The 27971-nt window shown below is 39.5% G+C and overlaps 3 protein-coding genes across 5 annotated transcripts in view; 2 read left to right on the plus strand and 1 right to left on the minus strand.

Moving 5' to 3' along the window:
* The window catches only part of SLX4IP (SLX4 interacting protein), a 90755-nt gene extending 81348 nt beyond the window's left edge, over positions 1-9407 (minus strand). Inside the window, exons 1-3 of one of the 2 annotated variants that reach the window (XM_072409622.1) lie at positions 9233-9388; positions 5453-5775; positions 2685-4650 (exon numbers count right to left, since the gene is read on the minus strand). In XM_072409622.1, coding sequence (XP_072265723.1) covers positions 3777-4650; positions 5453-5775 — 1197 coding nt within the window. In that variant the 5' untranslated portion in view covers positions 9233-9388 and the 3' untranslated portion in view covers positions 2685-3776. Of the gene's footprint in view, positions 1-2684; positions 4651-5452; positions 5776-9232 lie in introns of those variants that run through there. The other variant, XM_072409623.1, reaches the window with a different exon arrangement.
* A 65-nt stretch (positions 9408-9472) lies between these two features.
* Positions 9473-16988, plus strand: LOC140329387 (uncharacterized). 2 transcript variants are annotated; one of them, XM_072409625.1, is made up of 2 exons: positions 9473-9659; positions 16631-16988. In XM_072409625.1, exon 2 carries the CDS (start codon positions 16674-16676, stop codon positions 16824-16826), a length of 153 nt encoding a protein of 50 aa, XP_072265726.1. In that variant the 5' UTR covers positions 9473-9659; positions 16631-16673; the 3' UTR covers positions 16827-16988. The 2 variants fall into 2 exon arrangements, with proteins under 2 accessions (XP_072265726.1, XP_072265725.1); XM_072409624.1 differs by lacking the exon at positions 9473-9659 and adding an exon at positions 12970-13109.
* A 42-nt stretch (positions 16989-17030) lies between these two features.
* On the plus strand, positions 17031-21978 carry MKKS (MKKS centrosomal shuttling protein). Its single transcript, XM_072409621.1, has 4 exons — positions 17031-18021; positions 19273-19448; positions 19704-19814; positions 20292-21978. Exons 1-4 carry the CDS (start codon positions 17031-17033, stop codon positions 20742-20744), a joined length of 1731 nt encoding a protein of 576 aa, XP_072265722.1. The 3' UTR covers positions 20745-21978.
* Positions 21979-27971: the final 5993 nt, after the last annotated feature.

Consider the following 27971-nt stretch of genomic DNA (forward strand, 5'->3'; position numbering starts at 1 on the left):
GGGGAGAGAGAGCAGCGGGGTGCCACTCGCTTGTCCACCCTCCCCTCTTCATAGAGCAGAATGGCGCTGTATGTACATTGTTGGTTTATGCATCTTTCAATTATTTGCCGTTGGAAAGGACTGTGAAAGATCCCTTCCAATGACAAAAGTCTAACATGTATACCTAAGCCTTAGCACTTTTTGATATTGGAACAATACCATTACACAAAGAGAACACCAGACTCTTAATAAGGAAGAGACAAGATTGTATGTGTCATGTACGTATACACCTCACCACCTTTGTGGCTGCATTTTAGGCCACAGAATGTCTTCAAACCCCAAAGACAAGATATATATCATGACATGATAAATACCTGATTTTTGGTAAAATATACAAAAATGTATTTTAGCAAAACACACAAACACAATATAATTCACATTTTGGAAACGTAAAACATGGGACTTTGGGCTCTGTTTATAAAACAAGGAATCAGACATTCCTCCAAACATTCCCTTGTGGCAATCTTCCAGGTCTGTGTGTTTCAATGACAGCAGTTCCCACAAGGGAATGTCAGGTTACATGTTTTAAATAGAGCCCTATGTTGTGTTTAAACGGATACCAAGTATCTCCACTCATTTGTATGTTTGCATCATATGTGTGTTCACTGAGTAGAGGAGTCCCATTCAATAAATTTTTAGATAAAATGTTTTTTTATCACATTGTTCCAAAAGGTTTATATACTAAACTAGTTCAGCATGTTCACTGAGTGAATATTGAACAAGGTCTAATTTACCTAATAAATGAGATAAAGCCTTGCTGACTTTAGCCATCAAATTATATGCAAGCAAAACCCATATTATATATATATATATATATACACACACACACATATATATATACACATATCCTTAATCATTATTCTTTGATTAGTGAATTTTTACTACATATTAAATTGTTGGACCGTTCCAATGAAGCTTGCCACTAAACCAACACCTACACGACCCTATTGGCCCATTGCTATTACTGACTTACAGACTACAACACATATGCAAAAGGAAGGGGCATCACATTGCTCTAGCTTTGTTTCTTAAGGGGCCTTGCTATTTGGCTGTGACAGCAAAGTCTTAGAGACCAATACAGGTATGTCTTGGTATCTTCTGGTCTCTAAACATCAAGGAGACAAAATCACAACTGAGTAAAGTTTTACTTCAATTATGCAGGCATGAACAGAATAAATAAAACGCTCATTTGCCTTTTAAATAAAGTGAATCTTTACACAATGAAAGCAAAAATATTTTTAACTCAAAGGGGTGTACTTATAAAATATTCCCATCAATTTGGCCGAATTCTGCAGCTTATTCGTTAGAAGATATAGAATTTCCTTTTGTGACTGCTGTGCTCCTTTGATCATTGGCCACTAGGTGGCAGAAAGCCTTAGCTTTAAAAAAGCATTGAATAGGGATTGAATGGCTGTGATTGATCTGACAGCAAAGTTAATGGGCGAAAAATTTGTAAATACAGCCCAAAGACAAAGTGGATACCAGGTACCCTCATCCAAATCCACTGTTATTAAATGACATGTAAGATCAGTTCTGCAGAGATCAAATATTTTCCAACAAGTGCATTTTTGTGTATGTGTGGATATACAGTCTTTATTGCGCAAAACACACTCATTTTGAAGAGAATATGTTATGAGGAAAAAAAGCTGTGTAAAAAGTCCCATATGCTCCCCGCTATTCTACATTTTGGGTTGTATTAGCTTAAGGCAACTTCCTGTGGCAAAACTGTGTTGACCTTAAAAGGATAACAGTGCTTTTTGCTCTGTGACCCCCAACTTAAACTACACCCCCTCCTCATTCACCAGATGTATACTTACTTGGATCATATGAATGTGGCCCACAAGAATCTTAACCACCCCCAAGTTACTGCACCTATTTTTTTTTCTGTGAAGTAGAAACTCAGCCTTTTATGGGGCCCATTTTAACCAGGTCCTGTATCAGGAGACAGCCCTATAATCATCTGCAAAGCTAGAATAAGGTTTTGAGGAAGAGGTGTTAAAAAAAAAAAAAAGGTAGGAATAGTGCTACGGAATGCATGTGATACCAAGGAACATCTTGCTGTAAGGAGGAGGTAGCAGAGAGATGACTGTCAACCTAATGCTGCTTCTTTATAGTAAAACTGTGTTTGACTGTGGCAGAGAAATGTCAGGTCACCGGCCACATCTGTGCGTCTTAGTAGTGTATTTAGATGTTTACAAAAAGATCTTCTCTAAGTAGATGCAGCCTGAGACTTTTCATACAAATATTTTGCTAAATTGCATTTTTCTCTTTAAAGTCCCTGCATGCCGGCTTTCGATCATTTCAGAAAGACCTTTCTCCCCATAAAAGTTTATAGGAAGCAAAAGAAGCTGAATAAAAAAAAAACGTGCAGTAAGGTTAATTTGCTTCCCCCCAAAATTGACCTTAGTCTACATTAATGAGATATGACTATGGTAGAACGTTAGATTGTGAGTTCCTTTGAGGGACAGTTAGGAACATGACTATAGACTTTGTACAGCGCTGCGTAATATGTTGGATAAAAATTCTGTACAACCTCAAAAGAATCTCAATATAAAAATCACCTTGCATGTGCCCAGTGAAGCTTGTTGACTCAAATCCTAAATAGCAGAATAAAGGTCAGAAATAATGCAGGCATAATATTAAGGTAATTTTTTCCTATTATTTATTTTATACACAATATTTACAATACATATTAAAAATAAATGATAAGGGTAATTTGAAACAAAAGTGAATTTTCAGCTACATAGAAAAAATGGTAACAGTTCCCCCAGTTTTTTTTTTACATATCTTGGAAGATCCTGGTTCAGGACATCCAGCAGAGTGGGCTTCCCCCTAAAAATACTTTGTCTCCAGCTTTAACAAAATGCAGATAAAAGAAAACAAAATCAAGTATTTGAAATGCCTACTTGCAGAGTGTTATAAAATATTTTGTACTCGCTTGGAATGGGTTTTTGAACTTTTTAACTACTACAAAGAAGAGTTACTAGCACAGACACCTCACTTGTTTAAATTAGCTCCCTCCTCCTATATCTTATTAATGACTGTGCTGGCCCAGCATCTCCATGCCTCTCTGCAATTATATAGAAAAACAACTATAGAACAGTGTTTCTCAACCAAGGTTCCCCCTAAGGTTGCTAGGGGTTCCTTGTGCAATTTGTACTTCCCCAGTCAGTATGGGAGCACCAAATGTCATTTTGACTATCTGTAGGAGCAACATTCTTCCAACTGACCACCAAATTATTACACTATGAGCTGTGGCTTTAGTAATTATAGCAGGGGGTTCCTATATCCAGAAGACCAGAAAGTGATTTGAAGGGTTCATCTATTATAAAAAAGGTAAAGAAAGGCTGCTTTAGAATGTCACTTGAGTAACAGCACTGTGTCTCCTAACATTTAACAATGTGGTACCCAAACAGAAGTTTCCTGGTATTTTGATATCTAAATAAAGAAGACTTTTACAGGTTAGCCGTGTGCATAAAATATGGTAAAACACACATATATTCCTATAGGAAGGAATTTGATTCAGTGGTCTTGCAATGAAAAACACAGCATCTGTTTAGATCTGGGAACTCTTCATAGGAAATATCACCACCGGTGACAGGTTCTCTTATAGCCACAGCAGCTGTGCAAATCTAGAACTCTGCATAGGAGATTTAACCACTGTGGATTCCTAGATATTAAATATTAAAAGTTTACATTTCTACCAAAAACAAGTATCAGTTATGGTTGCTGGAGCATTAAATTTTATTGTACTGAGAAGGAAGTTCACCAGCTGGTGACATAAAATACTGTGCAAACTTTTCTCTTATATTTGCAGCATGGTCAGGATATCGCACAGCAGGCCACTCCACATCCTCCATATTATGATCCAGCAAGTCATCAGAGTAGCCCTCCCTTTGTAGTACAAAGTTGTGAAGTGAACATGCACTCTTTACGATCATGTCAACATGTGAAGGCTTCAATTGGATAGTGCTCTGAAATATTCTCCACTTGTTAGCTAGAATTCCGAAAGCACGTTCCACTTGACGTCGTGCACAGCTCAGCCGGTAGTTGAAGATTTTCCCATTAAGATCCAGGCCTCTCTTAGGATAAGGCTTCATTATATTGTTGCTTAAGCTGAAGGCCTCATCAGCAACAAACACAAATGGAAGGGGATCCCCACCTTCCTCAATTGGCCTTGGGCTTGGAATATTAAATTTACCCTCGAGAATTTTCTTGCCCATAGGAGAAGTGCGAAATATTTTGGAATCTCCTGCAGTCCTATAGGCTCCAACATCTACAGCTACAAAGTTGTGCGTGCTGTCAACTATGGCCATTAGCACAATGGAGAAATCCTTTTTATATTTTGAACTCTCTGAGCCATTCTTGGGTGGCATTTTGATCCTTATACGTTTTCCATCCAAAGCTCCGACACAGTTAGGGAAGTGGCAGGTGCTCTTGAATCCTTCACTGATGGCCTTCCATTTTTCGGCTGTGGGTTCTGGCATGACTTGATTTTTTAACAAGCTCCAGATGGCTGCACAGGTTTCATGGACAATCTTGCAAATTGTCATTTTTCCAAGCAGAAAATGAAAATGGAGTGAAGCAAATGTATCTCCTGTTGCAAGATATCTGGAGAGGGGAAAAAAGCAAATAGTCAGTTATTCCAACATTCAAGCTATTGTGTACACAAGACATATAATTGTTGTCCTAGAAGAACAATCGTGCTCATCTCAACAAAAATCTGACATGTATACAGCAGTCAAATGAAGTTGTCAACCATGGTGGACGAGTGAACGATGAACGTGATTGGGCCTCACATTTATATCCAATTTTTTTCTGGACTTATATGCAAAAAAACATTTTTTATGCATAAATAATTTCCAGCTACAAAAATCTTATTCCTATTTTCTGATACAAATAGGAAAAATATGAATTATATAACTCTCAAATTTTCGTCCAGAAGATTCCAAATGCTGACCCTTTTTCACTCCAAATCAGCGGTCACCAGCCAGTGGTCCGCAAGACAATTTTGGTTGTCTGCGGCTCTGGCCAGTGTGCGCCCCAGCGGGATCATTCTCCTGACCCTGCTGGTGGGCGCACCAGCCAATGCCGCGGACCATGTCTCCCGTAAGTATTGCAGGCTCAGGGCGTTGGGTGGGTTGTTTCTATGAACACAACCCACCCACTCTCCCATTGCAGGCTCAGACCTACGATGGGAGAGTGGGCAGGTTCTGGCATCATGACATTACTCTAAAGTTTTTTCCTCTTTGAGGGACACCCAGCTCTCCGCACATGCGCGGCCTGGAGTCCGTGAAATTAGTGGTCCATGATGTCTAAAAGGTTGGCGACCACTACTCCAAATTATTTTGTTCAATGAAACAAACTTTTTTATGTACAGCGAACTCAAGATTTCATGCACTTTTACACTTACCGCAGGGTTACCAGTAATCTCTCTTCTGGGGAAATGCTGGCTCTCATATTTGTAGATGCTCTGGTCAGCTGGGGTCTAACAATTTCCAACAGCTCATCAAAGGTAGTGACACTCATCCGAGCATACTCATGGAACTTCTTTGGGTACTTCCGGAGCTCAAGATACACCGTATGGAAGTGACCCTTGCTTAGCCGTTGTGAGATCAAAGGATGAACCCAATATAACCGGCGTCTCTTCTTCTCCCTCAGACGTCTCCTTTTGTCTATCAGTATCTTCACAGTGAGAAGATTGATCATAAGACTCATCCCCGTGTAGAAATCCATCTTTAACAAAACAAAAGACAAAGCCACACACCCTTAGAAAATATGCCAACGGGTCTCAGCAACAAGAAAACAAAAACGGGTTCTGTTAACCACAAACCTACTTTTGAGAATCATTAGAATATTTTGAGGACAGAGAAAGCTTTAGTGCAAGTGAAGTAAAGACAGTAAGGAGGAAAAAAAAATTCTTACAACCTTAAAAATATAATATATAAACAAAATATATATAAAAAAAATACACTTACCCTTCTATGCAGTCCAGCGACATCTTGTATTCTTCAGAAATCTTTTTTCCTCCTCTTCAATACCCCACCTCCATCTTTAGTACTGGTGTAGCTTGTTCCTTCTGTTCTGGCATGCAGCGCACAGAGACTCATAGCAGGGAATTACTTAGCAGATGACTGGGGGGTTCCTGCCCGACCAATCATCATGCAACAGGAACACTCCTGTCTGTGTACATAAACTATTGCAAACCTTGAGCCCAGTTCAGGTACATGGCAGGGATCTTTTCCATTGGCTAACGATTGTCAGGAGCAGGAACACTTGCCGCTGGGTAACTATTCCCAGTGAACAAGCAGTGAGCTCCTACACTAAACTTTTTCAACATCCACTGCTCAGAATTCTCCTGTTTCTACAGCATCGGCGCTAAGGCTACGTACACGTCAGATGATTCTCATCCGATTATCGCCTCAGGGCTAATACCGGACGAGAATCTAACGTGTGTACAGCGGCCGCTCGATGTCACTGTCGGATCCACGAACAAAGGGGGGAGTACAGCAGGGTGTGGCTCCGTTGTTCTCCCCCCCTCCACTTGCCATAGAGCTGGATGATGCTGTATGTACAGCACTCGTTTATTCATCTTTCAGTCTTTTGTTTTCGGAAAGGATCGTGAAAGATCCTATCAAACGACAAAAGTCTAACATGTGTACGTAACCTAAGGAGGGATGAGGCCGGATGATATTCTACTTTTTAACATGCATTTTGGTTTTCAGCCTGAGTTGGATGCTTCCTTGTCACAAACAGCATGAGGGCAGATAGAGTTTACTTTCCTTTACCAGTTTCTTTGTGAGAACATTTCATACATTTAGTTTGCATTAGTAGCTTTAAAACTTTCTTATTTTGATACTGGAACAGACAACTCTTCCCAAAAACTCTAACAAGCAGCAGCAGCAGCAGGGCACTGATACTATGCTCCTATAAACAAAAGGTCAAGGTCAGAAAGCTTTTTTTGTACAGCTCAAGTTTAGTTTTAACATTGTGCTTTTATTTCAGTCAAAATATAGTGTTTTTTACTTTTGGATCTCCTTTAAGTTTAAACTTGATATATTGTGTTAGTGTTATATATGAATGCCTTGCTTTAGTATTTATCAGTTGCCCATTTCCAGAAAACATAAAACTTTTTTTTGATTAGGTTTTAAATCATCCTTCATCAAAAGCTAAACAACTAAATTGTGTTAGTACATAAACCTCTGTCCTTTTTCTGCTGTACACCAAATGTACATTTACGCAGACATGATTTTTTGTACACAACAAGATTAAAAGTTGGATTGATTACAGTGCATACAGCATGTGGTCACATTGCCTGGTGTTTTTTCAGACGCTCCAATAAATGCACTAGGGCTTATTTTTGCGGATGTCTTATTTTTGCATGAACAACAATCGACATTTATTAAGAATCAACTAAACAATCATCGTTTATACAAATATAGTCATGTCATCACATTCTGGAACATCATCATAACTCTCAAAACCATGAAATCCATCATGAATTTTTAGTGACTCCATTTCCTTTAAAACCATTGGCCCCAATTTCTCATGTCTAGCAATAGCACTTTCCTTAAATGAGCACCTCTTGTCCATGTATTTATATATATTGTGGCTTATTTTTGGGGGTTAGGCTTATGTTTTGAGCATTCTCAAAAATACAGAAAAATCATGATAGGGCTTATTTTTGAGGAAACGATAGCAGCATCCAAGATCTAGCAATTCAGACTAGCAGTTAAATACCTCAGCATTTACGGCTCCTGGGCACCTACTGGCAAACTCCTGAAGGCCAGTAACAGATAGGCATTCGCAAATACTTATGCAAGTCTTGCATTTTTTTTTTGTTTTATTAACATAAGGGCTTTAAGACTCTGCAAGTAAAACTCCCATATTAAACTATAATACTTAATACAATAATTTGTTTTTCCTTTTTAACCATTCCTTTTGACAAATGGCAAATGCAAAAGTATTCATGGGATCCAAATAAGGCAACCACATTTACATTGGGAGACAAGCACAGTGTTCTCTCGAGCCCCTTTTAGCTGGATGCACCACCCGGCACTTTTCAGTTACCACCCGGCTGTTTTTGGGTGGTTAAAGCAGTTAGGTAAAGCGTGCCTAAACTCAGAATTTTCACTTTACATAAAGGGTAGAGAACCCTTTAATGTAAGGTAAAAATTATGTTTTTTTTTGTTTTTTTAAAAATAGTGCTGCACCTAAAAAAAAAAAAAAGTGCAGCACCGCCCCATATTGTCGGCCGCCTAGGTTAGTGGGAGCGCAAAGTCTCCACCGGGAGGGCATACCGGAGGGCTCTTAGGCGCTGCTCTTTTTTTGCTTAAAGAGAAAAATTTGCTGATCTCACACATGCGCAGCAAGATCAGATTTTTTTTTTATTCTTCGTCACCCAATCGCGTGCCTGGGTCGGGTGGCGTAGGATACAGAACTCGGAAAAAAAGAAGATGGCGGCGCCTGGAGCCCGGATGCCAAGATGACGCAGGACCCAATGCCAGACATCCCCGGAGTGATCGGTCTGCCCTGCTGGATTTAAAGTAAGTGTGTTTTTGTTTTGAGTTTTCAGTATAGTTCCTCTTTAAGTGACTGTAATAATGACATATGACAATGGTGGGACATTAGAATGTGAGCCCCTTTGAGGGACGGCTAGTGACATGACTAGGGACTTTGTACAGCGCTGCATAATATGTCGGTGGTACTGTGTAATAATATTAATAGTTCACCATGGCAACCTCTTCACTACTCCAAGCTCACATTCACTTTTATAATGTACACTGCACATTTTACACCCATAGTTGCATTCTGCATGCCACCATAATCCTTTATCCGGACCCTGAACACACTTCAGCCCCTGACACATATAGTGAGCTGCTGACTTCATTCCCTGTTTATGAGGAGACAATAAAGCATACAGAATGTTGGGCCTCTCGTCCATAAAATATATATATACAAATATATAAAATATACAAAAGGCTGACAGCTCTGATCTCCTTGCAATACCATGTAGTAGCTGCACAAAGGCGGCCCAGACACTTCATATCCCTGTGTGTGTGCAAACACTGAGCATGGCTCACACACATACCATGGAGTCGTACACACACAAACCTCTGCCTAACCTCAGCTTTATAACACTTCTGTTAAAAACAAAACTTTTTCTTATCACCCAGCGTCACACATAACTTACCTCAGAAGCAGAATAACAAAACCAGACACTGAAAAACCCTCACTATGGGCAACAACACTTCCTCCACCTGAGGAGCCTGCCTTCATCAAACATGGCCGACAGGCTACAGCGTGCGTGGTGGGCCAAACAAGATGAAATGCGCGCCACGGCTACGTCTTCACCATTCGTCAGGGAGACGTATAGCTACGCCCACATTGCTTTCACGCACTCTTTTCTAGTCGAATTATTTTCTAGCAGGAAAAACAATGTAACAGGCACAACACATGAGGGACCAATAACAGTGCTCGTTTCAGAAGGTATGAATGAAAGGAGCGTTGCTATTGGTCGAGTACCCCCTATCAACCATAGAAGGTGACCTGAGCACGGCACAGTGTTCTGTCTACTTCCGCCTTCCATCACACACAACAGGGCTCTTGTGGCCCAGCAGGTAAGTTGGGATTTTAGGGACATAAATGGATGTTTTATGATTAACAAAGCTCTGTGTTATTTCTTTGTACTCCTGTGTAGGTGTTCTGTCATTTATAGTATATTATAACATGGGCTGTCAGGGCAACTGGTGCCAGAACCCCTGAATTGCAAGTATGGGTGTCAGAGGCCTCATAATGTTATCTGGTCACGTGTTCCTCTGTTATTCTTTATCCAGCTGCCCAATGTTTGATTGGTAAAGTTTAAATGATATTCTAGATTGTAAGCTCTTGTGGTCAGGCTCCTCACCTCCTGTGTCATTGCCTGTATCTGTTTGTCATTTGCAATTTAATGTACCATGCTGTGTAATATATTGGTGCTTTAATAAAAAAAGAAAATCTGATTTGTACAGCGGCCCCTGGAAGTCATTCAATAAATCCACAACAGCATTATAAATAATAAGAATGACTGATCACTTCTTTGAAGAATTCTGCTTGCTCATCCTCCCCCCTCCCTCCAATGAACAGAACTATGTGTACATTATTATTATTATGCGGTATCTATATAGTGCTGACATATTACGCAGCGCTGTACAAAGTCTGTAGTCATGTCACTAGCTGTCCCTCAAAGGCGCTCACAATGTTATGTCCCTACCATAGTCATATGTCTTTAACACTGTCTAAGGTCATTTGTGGGGAAGCCAATTACCCAAACTGCATGTTTTTTGGGATGTGGGAGGAAACCGGAGTACCCAGAGAAAACCCACACAGACGCAGGGAGAACATGCAAACTCCATGCAGATAATGTCCTGGCCGGGATTTAAACCTGGGACCAAGAGGGCTAAACTCTGAGCCACCGTGCCGCCCATACATCGCTTGCTCGTTTATCTGCCACTGGAAATGATCACAAAAGATTGTATGCATTGACCATCATCTGACATCTATACGAGACCTAAAGCTATAGTTCAATAATTGTCACTGGAAGCAATGATTGGAGATCTTTTCTAATGACAGTAGAACAGATGAGCTCTATGGAGCTGGAGGTGTCCTCTCTATTAGGAAACACTATTGGTTGTTCGGTCTAGTTAGTAAAGTAAAGGTAAACTTTGATTTTTTTTTCTTTGGGAGGTCTTTTCCCTTCTGTCTGTCTTTTTGCTCCCACACAAGCACCATACAGTGTACAGCCCAGCTCTGTTTTCAGCACCTAGATACTGAAGACAATGTACTCCTGCAGGTTCATTGAAGGTACATCATCAATGGCCAATGAAGATGGCGTTATGCATGTACAGACATGCAACTTTTGTTGCTGGAAACGATTTTTCATGATGACAGATGAACACACAGCGCCGCATTATGAAAAGGAAAGGGCAAGCGAGCAACACCCCGCTGTGCTCTCTTACCTTGATTTGTATATCAGTTGTTCCCCATTGGACGTTTATGAATCTGTCAGGAAAAATCCAAGATCGACTTTGGGAGATGGCTGTACACATATTGGATTCTTTCCTGAGACGAGCAAGCTGATGGGAGAAGAGGACAGAGTAACAGCTCTTTAATGTGCAGCTTCTGTTTTCAATGTCCAGTCACAGAATAGAAGTACGTAGAAGATCATGGGCAGCACGATGGCTACATGGTTAGCACTCTGGCCTTTGCAGCGCTAGGTCCAAGGTTCGGATCTCAGCCAGACACTATCTGCATGGAGTTTGCAGGTTCTCCCTGTGTTTGCCTGGGCTTCCTCCCACATCCCAAAAACATGCAGTTAGGTTAATTAGCTTCCCCACCAAATTGACCTTAGACCGTATTAATAACATATGGCTATGGTAGGGACATTAGATTGTGAGCTCCTTTGAGGGACAGCTAGTGACATGACTATGGACTTTGTACAGCGCTGCGTAATATGTCAGCGCTATGTAAATACTGTGTAATATTGGAAGTAGACATGAGATGTGAAAGTAAAATTGCAGCAGAGATTCTACCATCGGCCAGACATCGTTGTGTTTTGTAGCAAAGCAATGTAGGAAATTTTTTCTCGGCTATATCTTTTCTCTATGTATGTACTCCATTTGCCTATTTAGTGCAGCTTTGAAAGAAAAATAAAGGGGATAAAGTGGAAAGCTAGTTGTCACAAGAACAGGTATCCTCCTACCTTTTATTTCCGTTTTTGTATTATACCTTCATGTCCAGTCCTAATGATAAGGGTTCACAGGTCAGATAGAATACATGTTTGTCATGCACATGGACAGCAATAATATCCCGGCAGGGATGGATGCATTTTAAGACTGGATGTACACCTGTGTAGTGCATTAACACTTGTACAATTCATGTTTCCAATGCACTCCTGGTCAATGGAAATGACACTTTTCTGCTAATTTGCTGCATGGTGGGTCATTGTGGTGTGTGGCAGTTCAGATCTGTTGCTTTACAGAAAAGTGCTTTTTAAATTGAATGGCACTAATGCATGCTGCACTACCTAATAGATTTGTGTTCAGTGTTCAATACAGATATTTTTTGAGCTGGGTGGGTGGCAGCACCTTTTCTACTAACCCAACTTCTCAGTAACCACCCAAAAGCAGCCGGGTGGTTAAGGAAAGGTGTCGGGCGGTATGCCCGGCTAAAAGTATCTGGGGAGAATACTGTTCTGTCAAGTTGCAATCTGTTGGTCTTCTCTGTTCGGTCAATATGTGGCCGGTGTGTCTTTATAACCATAAAATATATGTAACATGAAGAGATGATTGTGATATGTGAATGATCCTCTCAGATCAAGATTTGCCGATAGCCTGCACAATTCATGTTGCATGACGTTTGTATGTACACGTTAGTTTTTTACGTTTTTTATCTATATTATATAAAAGTGTTGCATAGTGTATAATTAGGTCTGCTTTATTAGGAAAAAGTCTGTTGCACAAACATACTGATGTAAATATTGTTGGTTTTTATGGGCATCTCATAGGATCGTGACTCCCTCATCTGTACAGTAGATTAGTAAGATTTCCTGGCCGGGGTGAACTGTGGATTTTCATTTCAGCTAATTCCCAGCTAGCTGCAATCCTCTGCAACAATGCAGACAGTCAGATTTAGCTTTTGGCCTCATAGAGGGAGCAATGCCCTGTTGGTTAGGGGTATTAAACAGAGAAGGTGGCAGAATACCTGGGACTATCGGTAAGTATAATGCACATCCTATGCTGTGATATTGCATACCTGCAGCTGTCCCTGTTCCATTTCCCTATTTATAGCATTATTTCTCTTTTGCATAGATTGGTGCAAAGTAATGGGCCTAACATCAGTGTGGAAGAACTACAAAGTTTTGATTGTAATGGGAACAGGTATTGGACTAATGCACTGGGGCTGGTATCGCATGCAATCAAACCCAATATTTAATCCTTCAGGAGAAATCCGGGTACCATCTTTTATCCCGGTACATTCTGGCAAAGACACAGATGCCAAAGGAAAATAATGATCAACCAAAGGTGATTTGGGTAGGTGGCATTACAATATAAATAATATTAAAATTACTATATCTTTTTTTTGCATTGCATAGTGAGGTCTTCTGATAACCCACTAGCTTCTTATGTTTTGTGCTTGGCCCCTGAGTCCGAGCTTCACTAACCTTCATCTGCCGTTAGCAGATCTTGTTCCTGCCACTAGACTTTTAATGATTGTGGCAGCAAAGTGAGACCCCAGTGAGTTCTGGCAATGTGGCTACAGGAATGTGTGGCCGTCCCCATAGGGCCTATGTTGTGCTACAAAGTCCCATTAGTGTGTGACCCAGCAAAGTGTAAATAGAAGCTCCCCTTTCATCATAAACCACATGACGAGGAGCCCTGGAATACTCCTCCATGCACCTGGTTTATTAAAGCTCTCCAGGATTGGGGAAGATAGACTATCATGGGAGAAGATCCAGCAAAACTGGAGTGTATTTCTTAAAACTCTTTTGCTATTAACTGGTAAATATTTTCAATCAGGTTTGCATTATCACTCAGGTTCACCCATCTTGGAGAGCTTTAATAAATCAGGCCCAATGTGTTCCTCCATATCACGAGTATATCAGGTTCATACCAAGGCACATGAAGCCCAAACTACTTGCTGCTGGAGGGGCCCTCAGGTTGCCGGTTTGGAGAGTAGTATTAAGTTAGTTAAATTTACCTTTTCAGGGTTGCATTATAAGGTTCAGTGTTAAAATAATTTGTATAACAACCCAAACAAATCGTAATGTAGTAAGGCTTAGCAGTCTATGGATGTGGTGGCTGCATTAGTTTACATTTTCTAGGGCAATTTAAGCAAATACAGAACATGCCTGTCAATATTTTTTAAAACACAGTGTTTTGTCATCTGCTTGGGTTGAAAGAGAAGCTAAAACAATGTAATCTCCCTCCCATCATGTTGTATATGTATTCTGCCACTTATATATAAATGGGAGGGAGATGATTGTAGTCTGAAGTATGACGAGCCTGACTCCCTCCATAGATATGGAAATATTCTAAGGCTACATACACACGTGCAATATTTATCATTGGAAAGGATCTTTCACAATCCTTTCCAGCGACTGCACGATGCATGAACGAGCGCTGTACATACAGAGCCATTCTGCTCTATGGAGAGAGAAAGGGGAGAGGGACAGAGCGTCACACTGCTGCACTCTCTTCCCCTTCACTTCCATTGGGGTCGTTCATCGTCCGTTGATCCACTAGGACGGTCGTTCCGACGATGAGCACTTTACACACACAAGATTCTCATCCGATATCAGCCCTGTGGCGATTATTGGACGAGAACCATTACTCTTGTGTACCTAGCCTAAGAGGCTATGCTTTAATCCTCTGCAAATCATTTCATTTCTATACTGGACTAGAAGAGAGAGAAGCATAACTACTAAGGCTGGGTACACACATGCAATAAATATTGTTAGAAAATAAACGTTCATCGAATATTTTGAACAATCGTATAGTGCATATATTCTGTACATGTTGTTACGATACGATTGTTCAAATATAATCCACAAATAATATACACACTATATACGATCATTTGAACAATGCGGGAAGTGACGTGTACCAGTGAAAGTGTACACACAATAGATAGCGAACGATCATCACCCAATCAGATCCGCCAGGACAGTCGTTTGTTTCCAGCAACATTACTTGTTCATCCTCATAGTTGGCCTGTCGTTCACTTTTTTGTTATTGATTATCAGACAATCGGTCGTTAATCGTTTGTTTCCAACAATAATTATTATCCAACGAGGGGGCAGGGCACAGGTACATTGGTGAAGAGCCATAGCTTCAGTAGGTAAAACCATCCCTGTATATGTATTTCAGTTTTTGTATTTTGGATAAAGCTTGAAGATGTGGCCCCCCTCCTCTCCCTAGGCACAGTCATTCTGTTTTTGGTAAATCATAAAGCCAAACCTTCACAAGTATAGTCGGCACTATTACACATCACAACAGAGGAGATCACAGTTCAGATCCCACAGATTGCTTAGGTCCGAAATTATAATTTACATTCGATTATTATTTTGCACAGATAGCATTTCCTATTGTGATAGCTGTGCACTTTTGAGATTGGCCACTAGATGGCAGAACGAGTCATTATTTTTAATGGGAAATGAAAGGAGGGATAGCAGCATCTGTCACTGAATTTACAACACATTGATGTGAATGATTTATAAATAGAACTCTTTGCATTCAGTTGATATTTGTTATTGGTGAACAGATTCAGATTACAAGCTTTGAAATGATTGTAACATAATATATGAAAATTCAATACATACAGATCACATTTTTAAATCAATATATGCATTTCTTTTTATTATTGGTTTGCTATTTTTGGCTTAGGACCTGTTGGGTTTCCAAAGGAGAAGGTAACAGCCTCTGTGGGGATGGGATTGTGTAATGTCTTGTGTGTGTTAAACAAACGTTGATATTGCCCATGGGTTGGTATGGAGAGATCACTCCCATCCCATACTAATCTGAAGATAGAATTAACAAGATTCTGTTACCGGGCAGTAGGGGTGGTACACTATTGCAAGTATAAAGTGAAGGTACCTAGAAGTCCTTGCAAACCCATCACAGCCCAGATATCATTGGTTGTATTTACTGCTAAGAGCCATCCACAGACATTCCTATTCAGCACCAGAAGGAGGAAATCTGTCAAAAGAGATGGAGATTCAGCTATGATAGCAAGCTTTAGGAAACTTCTGCAGGTATACCTGCGACTCATAACAGTTTCCACAGTACAGATCTCATATTTGTTCTATTAACTGTTAACCCTTTCAGCCACATGTAATGGAAATGAAAAAAAACGAGATTATTGAGTAAAAAGAGGAGGAGGTTGAAAAAAGGAAAACTAATGCAGCCACTACATCTAAGTGCTAAATACAGAGATCAGACTAATGCAGATTCTGCTTGGTTTATACAGCTGTTGAGATAATGTATTCCTCTGAAATTCACTGAGAAGTGTTTGAATTTCTCAGTTTTTATTAAAACAATGACTCGTTTTGTCACCTAGTGGCCACTTGTCAAAGTGCACAGCAGTTCACAATAGGAAATGCTATATGTATAAATGAAAATTGAGTGAATTGACTTGGGAATAATTTATAAATATCCCTATAGACTTGCAGCAGGGAGTAGAGTCTGTATGTTAATAAACAAAAAGGACTGACTTAATGTACATCTATAATTACAAACTACACACAGACACATGCATAACTTAGAAAATGATTTACAACAAGCTGATTTATTTATCATATACATCCCCAAAAATGGCTGTTCATTCCAATAAGTGCAGTGCAGTGGCATTTCTTGGAATATTTTGTAATAAAGTTATAATGCACACAAGTCCACACCATAGAACTGGAATTTGGATTTGCAGCTTGACACCTTTTTCATCCCTATACATTAGGTTGGCATGGAACAAAATACTATCATTTTTTTAGATCAGATTCGATTTGATGTTGCAAGGTCATAAATGTCATGTAATTGCAATTACTGTTTTGTTTTTCTAGGTGACTTCTTGGAGCCCTCCCTCTCACTGCCGAGCAAGGAGCCATGAAATCTAAATCATTTTTAAGGAGGAACTGGCTGTGGGTTGCAGGATCAGCATTTCTAGGCATTCACTTGGCGACATATATCATCCAAAAGGTGGCAAAAAACTCTGCTCGGGAAACAGTGGCTATAAAGGACAATAGGAGTGGCAACTGAGCCCACTAAATGTTCTACTTTACTCAGTCCAACATCATGAACTTTCATCCCAATCACCATTTTCAATTCTGTTAGAATATTTCCTGATCTTACATCAGTAAATAGAATATTTACTGTATCCTTACATAAGCCTAATAAAATTTCAGTTTTAAATTTACAAAAGCAGATCCCGAGTACTTTTCTTGAATATCTTCAGGTTTAATCATGGCAACAGTTGAAATGAAAAAGCCATCACTGTGTACAGCTGGACCTGTAAGCAGTGCTTCGATAAGAGATCCTCTGAAGGTTCTACAGATGATCGCAACATCAAGCTATGGACCAACCGGTAGGCTCAAACAGGTCCATAATGGTAGTGGAGGTTATGTTATTACAACCTCACAGTCCTCTGCCTTAATCAGTGGCCTCTCTATTAGCCATCCAGTCCTACAACTTCTTGTGTCCTCAATCCGTAATCATATATCCAGCTTCAGTGATTGTGGACTCTTTGCACTAATTCTTTGCTGCAACCTCATTGACCGATGCCTGACTTTGCCTTTGTCCCCTCACAAGATAATCACCATAAACAACAGTCTTCTGAACATGTGTTTGAGTTACCTGACATCAGAGGCATGTGCATGCAAACTAAAGGTAGACTTTAGCTGTAATTCCTCCTTCATTGATCTAACAAGATCTGTCCTTTGCAGTAAGCCTGCCTGCATGCTTACTGTAAAAGAAGTTGATTATATTACGGTTCTAGTTGTCAAATCCTTTCTGTTCAGAGTCCCTGCAGAGAGCACATCTAATGTATTATTAGGGAGGACTGTGATGGTCCCTGTGGAAGGTCTAAGTGTAATGGAGTCCACCTTAATTCCTGGTGTTCTCATTGAAATGCCAGGTAGCAGTTGGAATAGAACTCTAGATTTGTCATACATGCCCTCTGCAGACATAAAATTGGCCTTGTTTTCAGTCTCCCTCTCTGGAGATTTTGGTGACACCGGGGATGGTTTTGTGGATGTGATGGACGGTGTAGACCCTGAAGAAGTCATGCTGGAACAGTTGTTGGCTTTAGGCAAACGGTTAGTGGATGACCATGTCCACATACTTGTGTGTCAAAAAGTTATCCACCCGTCTCTGAAACAGTATTTAAAAGAGCAGAAGATGCTTGCTGTGGAAAGACTAGGAGCGGCTCTTATGGAACCACTGAGCCAAATGACAGGTAAAAAAAGTTTCTATATACTGTAACAATAGAAATTAATTCACAATAATTTTTTAATAGTTGAACTCTAGGGAGTACTTTGTACTTGAGAAACCACTGAAAATCAGGAGTGTGAGCGATATGAAGTGCCTTTATTATTGTACTATACACACTGCAATATACCTCACAGTTTTACGTTAAAGGATACTTGTGCTTAGAGAAAAAAGGGAGCTGCTATTGCCTTTTATCTTTGAAAGTGTGATCTATAGTATATATCAGGTATAAACCATGATTTTGTTTTCTATAAAAATGCCATAGGATAAATGTTCTTGGTTTATACTTAGGAATCACCAGTAGATGGCATTGTGTCCACACATAACATACCGGTATATAACAAACTATTGCCATCTGAGACATTATTGTTACACACTTTACAAGAAGACAAAAGGCTTTCGACTGGTGGCCAAAAATAATAATTTTAAGAGCAAGTGACCTAATATACCAACACAAAAGGGAGACAAAATACGGACTAAGTCTATGTGATTTCCCCCCCCCCCCTCCCCTTTTTCAAGTAAATGTTTAAAAAAAAAGGATGAATTTATTTACCTTCATTTTATTGGCACTTCTGTTAATTACTGTTTTAGATGTTAGTCGTGATAGCCACATTTTGTGGTCTAGGTTGATACACAACATAATATAGCTTTCCTGTTGTTTGTGTTGATAGAATCAATCATTTGGAAGAGGCATGCATTTGAAGTCAGAAGAGAGTCTAAACTCTGATCTTTATATTTCTATCCGCAATTGATATTATTTCTTTGTCATTAGTATGACATTATTATTATCAAACAGGATTTATATAGCACCAACATATTATGCAGCGTTGTACTTTAAATAGGACATTCATTTTAATTTTCTCAGGTAGAAGCTAGCAGTGGCAGCCTTCATGTGTTTTGGTCTCAGTTTACCTCTAACAGTTGGTGTATTGCGATCAATAGTGACACTTTGTTAATGGGCATTATATGGGGGGAGAGAAATACAACAAATGAACACTGCTGTCTGATATAAGGAGTCTGCAACTGCTTTGCTGGTAACCATGCAGATCGGACATTTTAACTAAACCTAAATGTCTACCATTTTAATTGCACAGGTCTCCTTTATCAGTGCTGTTTCATGCGGCTGTGGCTATATATATTCCTGCATCAATAATTATGACCTTTTCCAGAAAATGAATACAGCAGCTTAAAATAAATGACTGTTTTCCCCTTTTCACAGGTGCGCAGTCTATAGCTTCTCTGAGCTCTCTTTACTCTACTTGCTATGGCAGCCTCAGGCAAATCAGCAGAATGTCCCATGGAAACAAGCAATACTTGCATCTTATTCCCTGTGACACCTCTGTGTGCAGTTTTGTGCTCTGCAACCGAAATGAGACGTCCCTGAAAGAGCTGGTGGTAAGTAGCACGTTTTATGCAGGATGTTCATGGACATTTCTGCTTCATCAGCAAAAACATTGTTGAATATAATTTGGATTTAAACTCTGAGCACTCAACTTGTAACTCAGGAGTGCATCCAATCAATGTGAATGGGCCTGAGGAAATATGTGATCTTATGTGAATGAATACAAATATATATTTGCTCTGCCTTGCTGTCTTGTAATAATGTATGATAATATGTGAAAAACTAAACCTACCATTTTTTTTTCTAAGAGAGTTTGTCAGACTGCTGAACATACTTTAAATCAACTGCTTAAAGATCCCTGGCTACTCCTTGGAGGAGGGTGTGCTGAAACACATTTGGCTGCTTATGTACGCAGTAAGGTATGATAACATTTTTCATATTGTTACAGTGTTGTATGAACACAAGCCTCACATTTTAGGCAGTATAGTGTCCTTTTAAATTAAAACCGTACTAGCCAACATCTTCTACTCAGCTGCTTACAGGTACAGCATTTATGGCCATTTTGATTGTTTGGCCTGAGATTACTTAGCATTGGCCTGTGTGCATAGAAGTTTATGGGAGTTAATATATCCAAGCACCTGGCAGTTGCTGGGATTGTACACTGATCTTCACTTACACACAAAGAACCTTTTAATAGCATGCTTTATTATAAGAAAAACATAGTATGGACAGAAGTTGGCAAAAGCAGTAATAATTTTGCTCAATTTACAAAAATTGCAAGACACCAAACTTCACATCTACATGCATCATCCTATTTTATTAAGTGTCCAGACTCTGCATGTTGTTAAGCAATTTGCTTTTATAAATCCTAACCCAGCAATCTTGTTCTGTTTCAGAGTACTAATATTCACAGCAGCGACCTGGAAGAGCTGAATTGTTCAGTAGCAGAGTATAAACTGGCGTCAGACTGTTTCTCTTCTTGTTTAGAATCCACAGCACGAAGTCTTGAACATGATGGTGGAGACACTCTTACTGATCTCCAGGATGGTCACTTCTGGTCTCTTCCTCCTAATTCTACACCAGACATCATTCTACATCACTGTACAGAGACTAAACAGAAGTGTGGCTGTCAGTTACTCAGAAAGAGTGATGACACAGTGTGGAGTATGCTAGGCAGTGCCTACAAACCGTTCAGTCCACGAAGCAGCACAGATGTGTACCAATTGTTCATGAGCAAAGAGCCACTGGTCCTGGATAGTTTCTCTGGGAAGTACAATGGACTCAAGGTGGCTGTAAACACTGCTGGGCTGATTTTGGACTTGGCATATGTAATCAAAGATGAAAATTGAGTGTGATTACCTGTTTAGTCATAGATATAAACCTTGTTTGGTCTCCCCATTTCTAAAATATAAACATATAGTCAGGTCCATGGTGGTTGCTGCTCCTTCAAGGGGTTATTCACCAAAAAGGCACCAAGAGCTAAACATTTAGAAGCCTTAGGGTCTATGTTCATGGTTCAATACAAGATGACTTTTATTTCCTATGCAGTTGCAAGTCAAATGCGCCAGTTATTAAATGCTGAATTTTGTAACATATTTTCTGTAGAAGTCTTTACCTACCAACTCTTTATGAATAACCACTTTTAGTGTGAGACATGTTAGGGGTCCATGTCAATGGACTTTGGGCTTGCGTCAATTCCTTAGTATGACATTAAACTGAGACCTTTCTGGGATCATTCAAAATTCATTGACATTGAACCAGGCCCTTAAATTCCTTTGTTGATAGGCAGCCATTGGTGTCTTTTTTATTTATATTATTAACCTCCAGTAGTAAGCACCATGGGCCTGCTTGTCTGTTATCCCTATTTTTTTTTACACTAGTATTGGGGACACCGTTTTGTATAATGAAAGATTTTATGGGTAAAGGTAATAAAATTAAATGAAGTCATGTAGGTCACATATATAATTATATTTTTATGTTATGTATATGTCAATTGTCCCCTGGAGTATTCTAAGCCAACTGTATAGTGTTGGCTAGTTTGTTAGGGTTAGAATTGTTCCAGAAATTTGTCAGCTCTTTATGTCCCAAGGACAATTGTTACTGGACCATAAAGTAATGGTAAAAATCAAAGTCACTAAAACAGGAAGTAGAATAAAATCTTCCAATGGTAACAACTACAAGACTAAATATCCCTCATGTTGGGGAGTTTTCCCTCTTACTTCCTGTTGTGTGCCTTGTATAAAAAGTGAGGGGAATTCTGAGCGCATCACAGACGGCATTTTACAGATTTTGATTATTCTATACACTAAGCCATTTTTTTTTAGTTTTAGATACATAGTATCAATACAAGGCTGTGTTTTCAGCAAAAAAAATAGTAGTAAAAAAAAAGGGTCCCCTTTTTCCTAAAAATGTTTTTGGGAAAAGGCCACTAGTTGATCTGGTACTGGGGATAAAATGAGGATAAAATGTTTCCCAATTCATCGTAAAAAGTGCTGCATTCATTACAGGACCTCTTTCCAAAAAGGAAATTAAAAGAGAAGTCCAGACATTTCACATATTAAATAAACTTCAATTTAAAATCAATTTGTATGGTTCTGGTTTTTTATTTTGCATAATTTTAATCAAATGTTAGACCTGTATCTGATGACCAAACTTTCCAAGAAAATTTCCAAGCTGATTGTCTTTAGGTAAGATGTGGCCGGTACGACCCACATTCATCCCTGACTATTTTGTAGTGTCTGCAGGACCGCCATCAGAAATGTCCAGGCCCAAATAAAGGTAAACTTCCTGGTTCCCCTCCGTGTCTGAAAGTTCAAACTTATTTGATCAGGACCCTGTACAGAAGTCCTCTTTGTCCCACCAGACCTCTGCTGGCTTTACCTCTTGCTAAAAAAATATTTGCCCAGTCTGATTTGGCTTAGTCTATTAATATTAAATAATGAAATATTAATGTTTTTTAAAGCACCGACATATTACACAGCGCTCTACATTAAATAGGGGTTGCAAATTACAGAGGGATACAGACAGTGACACAGTAGCAGGAGAGGATCCTGTCCAAAGGAGCTTACAATCCAAAAGCATATTGTGACGAATTGTAAGCATGATAATCCTATTTCTTCTGATAACAAGAGATGAAAAACAATATCACACAAATGCAAATATACTTGGATAAAAAGGATTGCCCCTAATAAAAGGGGTTAAAGCTGAGACACTGCTTTTTATCAGACTCACCCAGTGTGTAAACCTTGACTGGTGATACTATTTCTGTCCAGCAGGTGGCACAGTTGAGAGTGTCATACTCATGCTGATTATATCTGGGACCCATTTTAATCCTTCTCTATAGCTGCACCTTTTCTGTTAGATTGTTTTGCATTGGTCTTTGTCTGGCCAGTTATCATCTGCATAGGAGTAGTTCATTGAGACAATTGCTGTTGTCAAAATCATGCAACCAGCAGCAATGGAATGAGCTGAAATGGAATGTATTTTGCATTGTGTTTGTTGTATTCCTCATAGAGACATACACTTGGTTGTCTTCAGGTGCTTTGAGTGAGTCTGACCATTTCATGTTTTGCTGCATCTCTAAATGAAATGTCTGTGATCAGCAATCTGCAGGAGTATTGTAAAGAAGACATCTCTGAACTCCAGAGATCCAAACCCCTGCACTTTGTGTTATTAATATTATTATTATTATTATTATTAATAAACAGGATTTATATGACGCCAACATATTACGCAGCGCTGTGCAATACATTGGGGGTTGCAAATGTTCAGCATTAACTGGGCCTGAAGCCGGTTTACAAAAAGTAATCAACCTACTGATGCATTAAAGCAGAACTAAAGTGAAAAAACAATCATACTTACCTTTATTTCCGCAGATACTTCAATGCCTCTGCACCTTCCCTTGATCTGTTCCCCCTCCATCCTGGAATTCTTCTTTGTCCTGGTGCAGAGGAAGCACCAGGGCGCCCTATCTTCGGTCTTCCTGCTACGTCACCCAATCTCGCACCTGCGCAATGCTGTAAATATCCCGGTAGGCTCTGCACTCCCATTCAGATTCGATCGCCCTGATAATCAAGACAGAAAGGGAAGTTTTTTAAAAAATATTTAAAAGATAATTAGATTTTTACTTTATATAAAAGGGTTGTCTAACCTTTTATGTAAAGAATAAGTTTTTAGTTTTTAGGTCTGCTTTAAAAAACAAAAATTGTTATATTATCTTAATCACTATCCCCAAATTTGTTAAATTTTTTAGTGATTACTTATTTATCTTACCATGAGGGCCCTTTTAATCCTGTTCACTTTCAGCCCTTTACCTGCAGTGCATCATTTAACCCAATGGCATTGTTGTGCTGTTCATTTTCATAGTTGCAGCAATTTGGTTAGTTAAGGTGTGCTGACAACCCATTCAAACACAATGCACACTAACACCCCAATGGACTGCACAAATCTATATTTTCCCTATAACCACAAAAGACTCCTAATATAACAAGCTGTCAGCTGGAGTGACCTTGCTGTCATCCTTGCTGTCTCAAAGATATCGGAGCAGAACAATATGGAGCTTGTGATGATAAACAAAAATGCTACTTTTATAGTTTCATTCTGCAGAAACTTTGACTGCTGTTCTGCCCTGTAATGATCATTCTGTAATGACTCAGTGTATTACATTAGACACTCGAAAAGAACTATTGCATTTTTTGGTATTACTTGGAACGCAGGAAAAACAGATTTTGGGGGAAGGTGGATGCATAAAGTTTACACTATTTAACACCCCCTCATCTCGGTGACTCAGCCTCATACAAACACATACTGAGTGCGGCTGTTTACATTGCTCTATGGCCTGGAGTCTCTCTACCCAGTAAGGATGACAATCACCGCATGCCAATATAACTATAAAATCTCATATTTATCAGTAGGTATTCATGCAGGTAATCTGTAAAATCTGCTTGGCACCAGCCAGAGCCACAGACCACGCCCCCATTCAAATCCCAGGCTCAGGGAAGTTGGCAGGTTGTGTCCCGCCCACTCTCCCCTTGCAGGCTCAGATCTGCGGTAGGATAGTGGGCGGGGTTATGTCATGATGACATCACTATGGGGGAGGTTTCTCCCCTTTGATTGACACCCAGCTCCCTGCGCATGCACGGTCAGGAGCCGGGAATTTTAGTGGTCCACGGGACCGAAAAGGTTGGCGACCACTGTTATAGAAGCAATAAGCAATTTAAGTCATTGAGGCTGCCTGTAATACAAGGAAATAAAGCAGTACATGCAATAGGGAGGTAAGCAACACTGCTAATATTGTAAATACATATAGCCAAAAACATCATAGTGTCAGTGGTAATGGACGTGCAAGGCAGAAATCGCTCATTGCTCAAAGTACGTCCAGCATTCAGAACACAACATTGAGTGTCCTGCATCAATGCAAACCTTTTAAGGAATACTGCCACATCCAATAATATATTACAAAACCATACAGACTCCAAAAGGGACCTTTCAGTCAGATGCAATGATCCAAAACAGGTCAAAACATGTAATTTATTATTAATATTAAAAAGCTCCTATACAAATCTCAATACTTCACAGACAAAAGCTAAACATAATATAAATAAACAAAAAAGGCACATTACAATCTACTATTTTCAATGTAATGCATATACATATCAAAGTTATATTTCTACATTATATCTCATATGTACTACAATAAATAAAATTATAATATAAATATCAATATAATTTCTAAGTAGGTCACACAGACCTATTCTTTAATGTTTTTATTACCTCTAGTATTCTCTGGAGGGACCCTGAGAAACACTGCTGTAGAGTGTAAATCTGTTGTACAAGAGGAAGATGATGTAGCGTGGCATCACTTATTCCTCAATAAACTGGGATAGATTGATGGGGATGAGGCAGATATGGTTTGCTTCTGTCTTGTGGTAGTGGGGACGGATGTGTAGGCTGCAGTTCAGATCTCATACAATCAATATTTCACTTTACTTCCTTTCATTTATAGCATGTGTACAAAATAAGGAACTTTTGGAGATGTAAGTATCACACAAATGTATGGTATATTCCTGAATGAAATATTTCATCCTAATTCTTCTTCTTTTTTACTTGTAAGTAAACACGCAGTATAAAAAAATAAACTTGGTTGTGATGATATGGAGGCTCTCAGGTTTATTATTATTATTATTATTATCATTTATATACAGCAGACATCTTATTCTGCACATCCATAGTCATGTCAATAACATCCTCTCAGGAAAGCTTGCAATCTCATTTCCTTACCATAGTCACAGTCTAATGTTTCTAACATAGTCTAAGGAATAAGTTTGGGGTAGAGACCATTACCCTACTATTATGTTTTTGGGATATGGGGGGAAACCCAGTGGGAGAACACATGGCCAATAGTCAAACTTTGCACACCATTGCTGCACGGATTGAGGACCGGCCACTGAGCCGCCATGCTGTCCAGGTTTTTTTATTGGTTCTTGCAATCCTTCCCAACATTGTAAAAGTCAAAATAGATATCTCTTTAATCAATACAATAAATGTAAATCAACCCAGACATATCTATCTGGCTAGAGATGTGGGGCAGAGAAGAATGACAGCTGAGAAATATCCATTTATCACCATCAAAAAGCATAAGTGGGGAACAGCTTAATCAATAATTGAAAAACAAGATTGATGTGGTAGAGCAGGGGTGTCAAACTCAAATACACAGAGGGCCGAAATTAAAAACTTAGACCAAGTCGGGGGCCAAACTTGAAATGTATTGAAAAAATTGAGGAAGTTTATTATTTCATCCATAACTAACAAAAACAAACACCTCTTCACACACTTTAGGGTTGAAAAGACTAATTTCTGTCTATCTATGCAGGCTGTGTGTTGTTCATCACAAGTTTCCTCTCACATCACAGGTTTGTCTGACACTAAATATTACACTATGCAGTCTCCAATGGGTTGAAACAAATACAATGCCCCTGGAAGTCAGGCACCATGTGATCATTGCCTAGGCTTTGTGTCACATGATGGGTGTACAGGAATAATGTCTATGTATTGCATATTTTGAAAATAATGATGTGAGGTGGTAACGCGGGTGGGCGGGCCAGATGTAGTTCATTTAAATTAAATTAATTAAAAAATAAAAAATACATAAATAAATGAAGATCTAAAATACAGAATGCTGACACCTCTGAGTATAATTTGAGAGCCAGATATAGACTTACATTGGGATGGTCAGATATGCCACAGAGTAAATGATCTGCATACAGAATTCAAGAAAATCAATGAACAAAGAGTTGCTTAAAGCAGACTTATACTCAACCCATGTTGATTTAGCAGATTTGGAGATCTGGGGGTTTCACTGATGTGCTGCCCGGTGTTCTTTTTGCTGGAAACTGACACCTTGGGCCCTATATATAAAACAGGGAATAATAACAGGGCAGCACGGTGGCTCAGGGGTTAGCACTCCGGCCTTTGCAGCGCTAGGTCCCAGGTTCGATCCCCAGCCAGGACATTATCTGCATGGAGTTTGCAGGTTCTCCCCGTGTCTGCGTGGGTTTCCTCCGGGTACTCCGGTTTCCTCCCACATCCCAAAAACATGCAGTTAGGTTAATTGGCTTCTCCCTAACAATTGACCTTATATCACATATGACTATGGTAGGGACATTAGATTGTGAGCTCCTTTGAGGGACAGTTAGTGACACAACTATGGACTATGTACAGCGCTGCGTAATATGATGGCGCTGTATAATAATAATAATACAATCCCTGAAGCATGCGTTTCAATGGTAGTAATTGATTCCCACCAGAGAATGTTTGAGGGAATGTCAAATTTCCTGTTCTATAAATAGAGCCCAAAGAAGCAAATGTCTGTTTTTACCAAACTGGCCACCTCCAGACTTGGGACAGAACATAGCATGGTAAGCTACCAGTAAGAAAAGATTAAATGAAAGGAGACCGCAGTCGATACTGGTGTCTAGTCCTTTGTTCTCTTTTGTTCCGCACATATTCTCAAATTCATCTCCTTATTCTTGCTGTTCTGTTTGCAGTCCCTATTTGAATTATAATGTGCCCTGAGTTTCAGGGTTATTGGCCATGGAATAGAAAGTGTGAAAAGGCCCAGAAGGGACACAGACCACAATAAATACCCCAATTTTGCATCTACATTTCAGCAAAAATGGCTGCCAAATTTTCTATGGAAACAATAAAACCACCTTTGATCTATAGATTCTCATTGCATTACTTTTTGCCACCACTAGATGTCCTTGGTATGAGGGCCTGTGTCATGCAACTCACTGCTGCTGAGCCCGGGTCATTTTCCATCTGCCCTAGCCTGTAAATGGACATTAAAAGAAGCAGCAGTACTATAATAAACCCATCTTTCTGCATTCACTTCCTGTCCACATGCTTCTTGTACTGATTCTTCCTCTCACATTCCAGCCCAATTATACAAACAGAGCAAGTAGTTTATACCAGGTAAAATTTTGGCACTTACACTGGTTGTATTTAAAAGATAATTACCTTCCATGCTACACAACTAATCACAGAGCTGCATCACTTTATGTCATTGATATCAACCT

This window comes from Pyxicephalus adspersus, chromosome 4 (genome assembly GCF_032062135.1).
Source record: "Pyxicephalus adspersus chromosome 4, UCB_Pads_2.0, whole genome shotgun sequence".
Taxonomy (NCBI): Eukaryota; Metazoa; Chordata; class Amphibia; order Anura; family Pyxicephalidae; genus Pyxicephalus; species Pyxicephalus adspersus.

What these genes read in the sequence shown, in the direction of transcription:
- MKKS (XM_072409621.1), top strand. Translation starts at nt 17,031, where the DNA reads ATGGCAACAGTTGAAATGAAAAAGCCATCACTGTGTACAGCTGGACCT. An exon ending in ACCACTGAGCCAAATGACAG is followed by an intron (nt 18,022 to 19,272) that starts GTAAAAAAAGTT and finishes CCCTTTTCACAG; the next exon opens with GTGCGCAGTCTATAGCTTCT. An exon ending in CTGCTTATGTACGCAGTAAG is followed by an intron (nt 19,815 to 20,291) that starts GTATGATAACAT and finishes GTTCTGTTTCAG; the next exon opens with AGTACTAATATTCACAGCAG.
- LOC140329387 (XM_072409625.1), top strand. Translation starts at nt 16,674, where the DNA reads ATGAAATCTAAATCATTTTTAAGGAGGAACTGGCTGTGGGTTGCAGGA.